The sequence below is a fragment of the Lupinus angustifolius genome, chromosome LG02 (assembly GCF_001865875.1).
Source record: "Lupinus angustifolius cultivar Tanjil chromosome LG02, LupAngTanjil_v1.0, whole genome shotgun sequence".
NCBI lineage: Eukaryota > Viridiplantae > Streptophyta > Magnoliopsida > Fabales > Fabaceae > Lupinus > Lupinus angustifolius.
This window is the reverse complement of record NC_032010.1, coordinates 23,597,724-23,607,059: the sequence shown is the minus strand read 5'-3', so window position 1 is coordinate 23,607,059 and position 9,336 is coordinate 23,597,724. Positions and strand designations below refer to the sequence as shown.

Sequence of the window (9,336 nt, the reverse complement as noted above, 5' to 3'; positions counted from 1 at the left end):
TTATTCTGATGATCTAGTAGAACCTTATACCATAGACTAATGTCTCATTGGTTATATATTTTTAAATTAATAAAATATATAAAATTAATTTTGTGTGTGACTTAATCGTTATTATATTTTTGTTTCAAGTTATTCTTTAGTTGCTCTTAATTGTAATCAAATTGATTATATAATATTTAAAGGAATAAATTTTATTAAAGTAAAAACTTACGAGTCATTTGTGATGAATAAATTCTGATTCATAATTTACAATGATAAATAATACAAAAGGAAAACAAATTACTAATGATTTATAATTTACAATGATAATAATAAAAAAGGAAAATAAGTGAATTCACCATAGATAATGAGTTAATCTCATATTACTATTATTTTTAACAAGTATTTATTACAAATTATTAACCAACTAACCCATTATTAATGATTCATAAGTTATTACACTAAGAATAGAAAAGGAAAATAAATATTAAAGTTTTTAAAATTAAGGTATCTTTCAAAATAAATTAAGTTTTTAAAATAATATATTAATTGCATATGTCAATATATGAGTGCAAGAGAATAGGAATGAGGACACCAATTTGGGACAGGTTACCACATCCGATTTCATATCCATGTCAACTTTGACAAGCACCTCTCACAAAGACGTATACTAACTGTGTTGTTCATCTTCTTCTTCAACAGTTTCTTCATGTTATTATATTCATCTACTCATTTCATTTCTCATTCAAAAATATTAACATTATTGAAACTATGATTTCGTATACATTCTTCATTTCTCAACAATAGTCTTAAATATCTATTTGCTAGCTACTCCCACAAAATTCGCAGTACCACATAGTTGAATTCAAACGCAGAAGATTCATCCATCTTTGAATCTTCTCTGCTCAATTTTCTTTTTCTTTTCCTTCTATTCGCTCAATTATTTATTTATTATTTTATTTTTTCAACTTGGGTGTCAGAAATGTGACTAATTTACCATTGTACCCTTTCCTTTAATGAATTATATAAGCTTCATTACTTTTTTCTCTTTTCTTGATTCTCATTTTTTTTTCATTCTCCTTTTCCTCTGGTTTGTTCATTTAAACCATTTTTACTTTACATCTTCGTAGTTATAACTTCTAAACATGAAAGTGTATTTGCAATGTGAAATGAAGTTTCAATTTTTATTGTTTATTGATCCGTATCATCATAAGTCAATGCACTTTTTGCTTCTGTTTCCGAATCTGGGAAAGAAAGAGAAGAAAAAAGAAAACTTGTGCTATCCCTTTTTTTCTTTGCTGCATTCCCAATTATTTATATATGTTTTTGTTTTGAAATTGGTTTCTCTCTCAGTTGCTATCAGTGATTCTGGCTTATCAACTTTACCTTTAAGCTAAAAGATCATATTTTTATTAATATTATTTTATTTGCACTTTTTTTATGCTTTGTGGTATTTGATTATGTGATTGTGACCTTCCTAAGTGCTTTTCCATAGTTGAAAAGCAATTGATTTTTATGGTTTGTGCTTTGATAATTGACAAGGCATATAGTAATAACAAATTAGTGTCATGGAACTGAAACTATAATGTTGATTCAGATTATGTGTTGGTTTAGTTATAATAGGCCTAACTAAGAAGTTCGTTGAGAAGAGATATGGATGAATTGTTTATATGAATTCCAGTTTAGTGTTTGTATGGTTTAATTGAATCTAGCAATAAGAGTTCCTCTTATGTTATGGTTTGGGAAAATGAAATTGATTCTCTTACATTCACTTGGAGTCTTTGAGTGTGTTAGTTTTCTAATGCTTGATGATTAATGATACAATGATGTTAGGCGTAATGCCATTTCGTATATAATGCTCTCCTGATGTTCTTTTTTTGTTGTAATATGTAGCACGGGAACAATGTCTAATAAAATTATACCCGAAAATATTTTTAACAACATTGTGGAAACACTTGCTGAGAGGCAAAGATCTGTGTCATTCTTTGAGGAAGAGAAGTCAAACTCAGTCACCACTCAGTTCGATAGACTGTTTGGACGCCAAAAACCTGTGCACCACATTTTAGGGGGTGGAAAATGTATGGTAGTTATAGTCAACTTCCGATAAAATTTATCAATTTTGCTTCACTTTTGAAATTTTTTGTCTCTTTGAATGATGATGTAGCTGCTGATTGCTTGTTATGGAGGAACAAGAAGATCTCTTCTAGCGTTTTAACTGCTGCAACAATTTTATGGGTGCTCTTTGAATGGCTTAATTATAATTTCCTAACTCTTCTGTGCTTTGCTCTGGTTCTTGGCATGCTTGTGCAGTTTCTGTGGACAAATGCATCTGGCTTGCTTAACAGGTTATCCAACCATCTTAAAATCTCATCTTTTGTTACCCGATTTTATGTAAATGAATTCATAAAAATATAATGCTTTACGTATGATTTGTTCTCTGTAGTGACAGGAAGCCATCTAAAGCTCCCTACTTTGTCGTCCCAGAAGATTTCTTTGTGAATATTGCAACTATGGTTGGTGCGGAAGTTAATCGTGGTTTGAGGTTTCTTCAAGATATTGCACGTGGAGGAAACCTGAAGCAATTTCTTATTGTATGTTTGCTTACTTTGCTATTGTTATTTATAATCTAGATTTGTGCTTAAAACATAACTTTGGGGTTGAATCATTCTTCAGTTTTTTGACACTACTGTTTGCTTCATTGCTGTTTTTTCGGTTGAAATTTTGGTGTATAGGCTCTATATATTAAACCGTCTGCAATGCATAAAGAGATAAAGTTCTTGAGTTTGTGAAAACTTGTCATGTCAACTAAACATTGTGCAGCAGTAGCTTGCAAAATTCATTTGTTTTGAGTTGTTTGATATGACAATAACCAATTCATAACTATATATGTTGCTAGAGATGTGAACACTACTCTGCAAAGAGAATGTAGAACGCCATGTTTGGGTGGAAGAGAACTGATTGTAGGAGGGTTGATAAATACATTGAATTGGGGAAATAAGGATTGTAAAGTTTATGGGCCAATAAATGGACTTGTTTTGTATTTTGATTTGGATTACTATATGATAAATTAACAATGAGGATGGTTATTGTAAGCATAATGATGCATCTTATACTTTGTCATCAATTATATAGCTTTTTATTAACCATTTATATACCTTATATTTATTTTTATATGCTAGAAAAGTAAATATATTTCTTCTAAGGAATTTGTATTTTGTAATCAATGGTTAAAACATCCACAGGCTGTGGTAAGCTTGTGGGCTGGTGCTGTGATTGGTAGCTGGTGCAACTTTTTGACTGTCATGTATATTGGTAAGAGACCTGTTTTCTTTTCATCTGTTGATAGACCAAATACTCAATATTTGATTCAATTGAGTGTGTTTACAAGATTGTTTGCTGAAATAATTGATCTAGCTGGACAAAGTTTGAAAAATATGCTTCAAATTTCAGCTAAACACTATTAAATGTTTTCTCCCAAAAAGGAGAGTACTTGAAATTATGGAAGTTGTATAATATGGACAGAGATCACGTATCCCGAACAGTGTCTCATTCTCTGTCCCGAGAAAATCAGAATGTTACTTTTTGTTTTTAAAATTTTTCTTTTATTCATGTGCCAATATGTGATTGGGCCGGGATAGGGGATGAGACACCGTTGGGAAGAGACGATCCATGTCCGTATAATATTATCATTTTTTTTATGGTAAAAGCAAACTTTTTGTGGATGGTTAAAACAACATATTAACTCTCAAGGGCATGTGAGTTATCTATTTTGAAACAATATAACAGTGAATGTCAAGTTTACATTTTTGTGGGATCATTTCTTCTCAAAAAGCAAAAAGATGATAGCTTTCAGTTCTGTTTAACAACAATGCTATTGTTTCTGGTTATTATGTTATACTTGGTATCTAAAACTTATATTGTGCATAGGTTTTGTTGCTGCACACACACTCCCAATTCTCTATGAAAAGTATGAGGATGAAGTTGACAACTTTATCTACAAGGTCCTTGATCAGATTCAACATAACTACAGGAAAGTGGATTCTGGTTTGCTTGGCAAAATTTCCAAGGGAAAGTTCAAAGGAAAGAAGTATGAATAGATTTATTATTCATATGTAAATATGGTTTGTTTTTAAATGCCCATTTCTAACTTATGATGGAAATTGGGAAGTGACTGAGGAAAGAAATAATTGTAATATATGGTTTTGATTGGAATACAATAGTGGCCTTGGCTCTAATATGTAGTTTTTATTTTAGAATTTGGATCCTCTAACTCTAAAGTTAGTGTCTATTTTTTTAAGGGATTCAGAGACAAGAGATAATTATAGTTTTTTGAACCAAACTAAGAAATGAGATATCTTTCAAGGAGTGAGAAGGACATACAAGATTCTAGTAAGTTCGAGTCCTCGGAGCGACACTTATTGGAGGGACAACCATAAATCCTGAAAAAGATTAGTTTCTTACCTAAAAATGTGAGGATACCTTGATAGCACCAAAAAATGTATGCAAGTCGTTCGTTAGCCCATTTTCACGATATGCAATTTTGTTTGTTAAGACAATATGAGCATGTTTGTGTCTGCTTAAAATTTTGCGAGCATGGACAAAACAGGTCGGGTGACCAATTTTGTTATCTCTAATGGTAAAACAGACTAACAAACCAACATGGATTAATATGTAATTAAAAAATAAAAAAAGAATCACACAACAAAAGAAAAAAGAAACTAAATAATGTAGTTAAAAAGAAAAAAATAAATTTTTTTAATATTTTATACGAAGTTAAAAAAATTACCTTACATTACAATTTTGTTATCACATTAACTTATATGATTTTTTCTTACATTACATTTGTGGGACAAGCAAACAAAATCAAACATGGAAATTGACATTGCCCATTTTCCCCACCACATCTTCTCACTAAAATCACCATCACCACCATCCTCAAACCTAAACCTATATTTGACTTCATAGTTTGATCAAAGGTCTTTTCAGCTTCCTTAATCAGGAATCAATTCGATGCTTATACTGTTATATTATAGACATTCGATCGGTCCAACCCCATGGAATCACATTTTATAATAATATTTGCTTTGCTATGCCACATTAAGGAGATATCCATATATTTAAAAGTTTTTTACACTGTCTGTAATCATCTATCATCGATTTGTATTACTTTTGTTTAAGAATCAATGGTAAATGATTTACTAACAATATAAAAACACTTACATTATCGGTGGATATATTAATTCCGTTAAATTTGTTATGTAGTTAACTCATATGATGTATTAGTTGTTCACAATTGGTTCTTAATAGAGTCACCGGGAAAAGATATAATGTATAATATTTATCTATTGTCATTATAAAGATTTATATACGAACATCATTCATCGTTTATTATTTGTATTATTTATATTTTAAGAGGTTAATGATTATTGAATGAATATGAATGATGAATAATATAATGAATATATCAAAGAATTATATCGTATACATAATTCTTTTTTGAATTAAAATTCCATTCTAAAAAGTTCCCAACTTTTTGGAATGACGACATCATTTGACTTCAACAACCAGAGATACTGTGAAGTTGTTAAAGTGAAACTTGAACCATACAAGAGAATATATGCACCCAATTGCCAAACCTCGTTTTATAGCCACCACACACCTACTTCAAAGAACAATTCTACTCCTAGAATGAGGATTCTCTCAAATACTAGAGACAAAATACATCAAAAGTAAAAGGAGAAAATAATGTAATGTAATACTTTTGTCCCTTAAATATAATGATATAATATATTTCTCTTTAAAATTCATAACAAAATTCAAGAGTTTCATTAGTATTAGAGATGAATCTGATTTTTACTTCTAGGTACTTTTACTTGCATGATATTATATCTTACCAGAACTTGAGAATCTAGCTGTGTTAAATAGTAGTTAACATTTTTTATAATAATCGCAACAAAGTTTGAAATGACCATGAAATAACTATCAACTTTTTAAAACCTATTTGGGCATTGATCATTTAATAAAAACATAATTATAACAACTATTTTTTTTATGGATGGAACTAGAACTATGGAAAAGAGGATTGAGTTGGTAGGGAAATAATACATGATATAAGCCATGACAACATTTGGCCAAAACCTTTTACCAAAACAACAAAGAATTGTTCAAGTAGTGTAAGAGTCCTACTAGATCCGTGACTAAAATGTCAAAGATTCAATTCCTGGAAATGACACTTGTTGGGAGGGCTAGTCACGAACCCCTGAAAGAGATTATTTTAATATTACACTACTCTTGTGTATACCCATGTCATCTATGAACATGTGAGCACTGAGCTGAAGCGTGTGTCGAAACCCTTAACTCCACATGCTGAATGCACTCTGCAGCAAGAAGTCATGAGTTTTGCTCAAGTTAGAGAATTTTGTATGAGAGAATCCTCACTAGATCAGCCATTGAATCTTTTAATGTTATAATGTAACAATAAAACAATTTCATAAGTGCATTGTTAAATTGGTAGTACAGAATGTGGCAAGAAAACAACTTCACAAGTGTCTCGTTGGTAGTACAGAATGTGACAAGAAAAAGCTAAGCAAACATATCTTTCAGAAAATCTGGAATATTTTGAAGGAAAAAAATGGTAATGCACATCACTGTCACGTATACATAATCAAAATATAAGTATGATCTATATTGAAAATGTGCAAAATATAACTTATTTTCTATATTTTATGTCAGATTAATCAAGTGAAATAAATCTAGGGCCACATATATCCTTTTTTTCTTTTATTTTATGTTAAAAAATTATATTTTGAGTGACTATAAATATGATGGTTGAACACCCATGACCTCATGCATTAATCAACAAGGTAGTTAAAAGTTGCAACCAATACAATTTGTAGTATTCTGTCAAAAGTACTAGCTGCAATGGTGGTACTTTGTTGCATGGATTCTGGTCTGCCCATGTTTGCCATGGGCAATGACTTGTCTACAACCGAATTCCGCAACCATCGGAATGAAAATGATGATGATGACGACGATGATGATAGTGGGGTTGATGTAGCGCCAGCAGCGTAGTTGATAGTAAAGAATACAAGGAAGTACCTGGGATGAAGAAGAGTTATGTAAGGGTTATTATGAATGGATACTAATATGCATTTATGCACTTAAAAAATAAGAGAAGGAGCATCTATGTAACCTTCAATAATCTTGCTTGCATGCTTTGACTTGAAGTTAAGATTAGAATAAGCAATATTGTGTTGCTTACACAGTATCTGTCATTTATATTTGCTATAATAATAAGTTTTATTAGTAAGGTTCAATTCCTCTCTCCCTCTCATTCTTTCTTGGATTTTATTATATCTGCTTTTTCTATTTTTTATATTTGTGGGGTTTGACTTAATATTATTAATGTGTGAATATCATGCATCAGTTTGAGTACTACTAAGATTAAAATAATGAGTATTTGTATAAATGATATGCAAGCAAATTGATTTTGGTGTATTTAACCCAATTATTTGACATGACCTAATTATTATAAATTGTTTAATTTCCTTTAATCTACCTGTATATATATGATCTATCTGAACATTAGTTAGTAATGTGTATCATCCAGTTCTATTTTTCTACTGCACATATACAAGACTTTGGTATAATCAAATTTAGAGAACTTATTGAATTAATGAATTTTTAGGTAAGGTATTGTTGATTTTAAATTGCAGTTCCCAACCATAGTGTAATTCTGTAATTGAATCACATCTAGCAATTGTGATCACATTTCCTTACAATTATCTGCACTTGAAAACCATGGTTAGATATATGCTATACCTATGATGTATATATATATATATATTTCCAAGTTCTGTTCATGAATTACTCAAGATCATGCAAAGAAGGAGGATAATTCTCAACTATATATATTTCCAAATGAGGTAACACCATGATACTTACACTTTTGCATGGCAATGTTATTATAAATAATACTTCAGATTATTCAGGTTTTATACCTTGAGACTATATATCCTCATCATATAACGCCTTTTAAATTTAGAATTTTATGGTTGAACCCTCATATTTACATCAAAAATTATATAATTCTGTCGAAAAGTAATAATAGAGAAATACAGTGATCCATCCTCCAAAGTACAGGTATTAATCGTGAACAATTTGTAGTAATAGGAAATGCAATAGTAGAACATGCTAGTATAGTAGAACTCATAAAAAATCAAAGGTAAGGGTTCATCCTTTTAACATGATAATATGTGTTCATCCGTTTAAGTAAACCCTTAGCTTAGGTAAATCTGATGTGAAGTTTGATCATTGTGGAATTCAAATGATAGACACAATGTTAGAGTGCATGTCATGAAGTTCTTTCACTTACGGTTTGTTAGCGAGTTAGGTTTTAGAGAGGAATGAACAAAAAAAGGAAGACTTGAGAGCCATAAAATACTTATGAAATGACTCTAAAACTTCCATTTTACATGGTATCACGCCATGGCTACCAATACTACGAACACTGGGATTTCTCCTCCGATTTCACCTTCCGCTGCTTCACCGCTTCAAGCGGCGTCTTCACCGTTGCTTCTTCCTCTACCTTCGATGAAGCTCACTGAGAAAAATTATCTGGTATGGAGACACTTCATGCTTGCCACATTAACCTCTAATCGAGCAAATAGATATGTTTTGGGAACGGAAATTCCACATCGATTTCTTAATGACGATGATAGACTCATCAATCGTGTAAATCCTGCATATCTACGCTGGGAGGAAGTTGATCAAACGGTTTTCTCTTGGATTCTCAACTCGCTTTCAGAAAGCCTTCAACCGCGAGTTGTAGGATGTGTTCATTCATGGCAACTGTGGGAGGAGTTGGATGCATTCTGCAACTCTCAAACAAAAGCTCGAAGTCGTCAATTGCGCTCTCAACTCCGTTCTATTTCACAAGGTTCGTGCTCTATTTTGGATTACTTCACAAAAATTAAAGGATTAGTATATGCTCTCATCTTCATCGGAACTCCAATTTCTTCATCTGAACACATTGACTATATACTTGATGGATTAAATGAAGAATATCAACCGGTGATAACTTCAATTGAAAGTCAAATGGATTTACCTACTGTTCATAACCTAGAATCGTTTCTATTGACATTTGAATCAAGACTTGAAAAGAACAAAACGAAAGCTATCTCGGATGCTCTTTCAGTGAATGTTGCCTCTGATTCACCGATTTCTTCAACTCCGGTTTCATCTCATTTTAGATCCTCGATGCCTCATCAATCAACTTACTCTCCTAAATCTGAATCGCAACATAACACAGGAGGTTATGGTAATTTCAGCAACTTCCGTGGAGGGAGAGGTCGTCGC

General features: G+C 31.4%; 1 protein-coding gene across 2 annotated transcripts; it reads left to right on the top strand.

The window, feature by feature from the left end:
* On the top strand, positions 981-4,193 carry LOC109341492 (reticulon-like protein B8). 2 transcript variants are annotated; one of them, XM_019579433.1, is made up of 6 exons: positions 981-1,069; positions 1,873-2,057; positions 2,144-2,324; positions 2,429-2,570; positions 3,222-3,291; positions 3,907-4,193. In XM_019579433.1, exons 1-6 carry the CDS (start codon positions 996-998, stop codon positions 4,074-4,076), a joined length of 822 nt encoding a protein of 273 aa, XP_019434978.1. In that variant the 5' UTR covers positions 981-995; the 3' UTR covers positions 4,077-4,193. The 2 variants fall into 2 exon arrangements, with proteins under 2 accessions (XP_019434978.1, XP_019434970.1); XM_019579425.1 differs by having other exon boundaries at positions 2,423-2,570.

Excerpts from the sequence above, each read along its gene's own strand:
- LOC109341492 (XM_019579425.1), top strand. The coding sequence starts at position 996 with ATGAATTATATAAGCTTCATTACTTTTTTCTCTTTTCTTGATTCTCAT. Across the intron at positions 2,058-2,143 it reads CATTTTAGGGGGTGGAAAAT|CTGCTGATTGCTTGTTATGG; the intron begins GTATGGTAGTTA and ends ATGATGATGTAG. Across the intron at positions 2,325-2,422 it reads GCATCTGGCTTGCTTAACAG|TGACAGGAAGCCATCTAAAG; the intron begins GTTATCCAACCA and ends TGTTCTCTGTAG.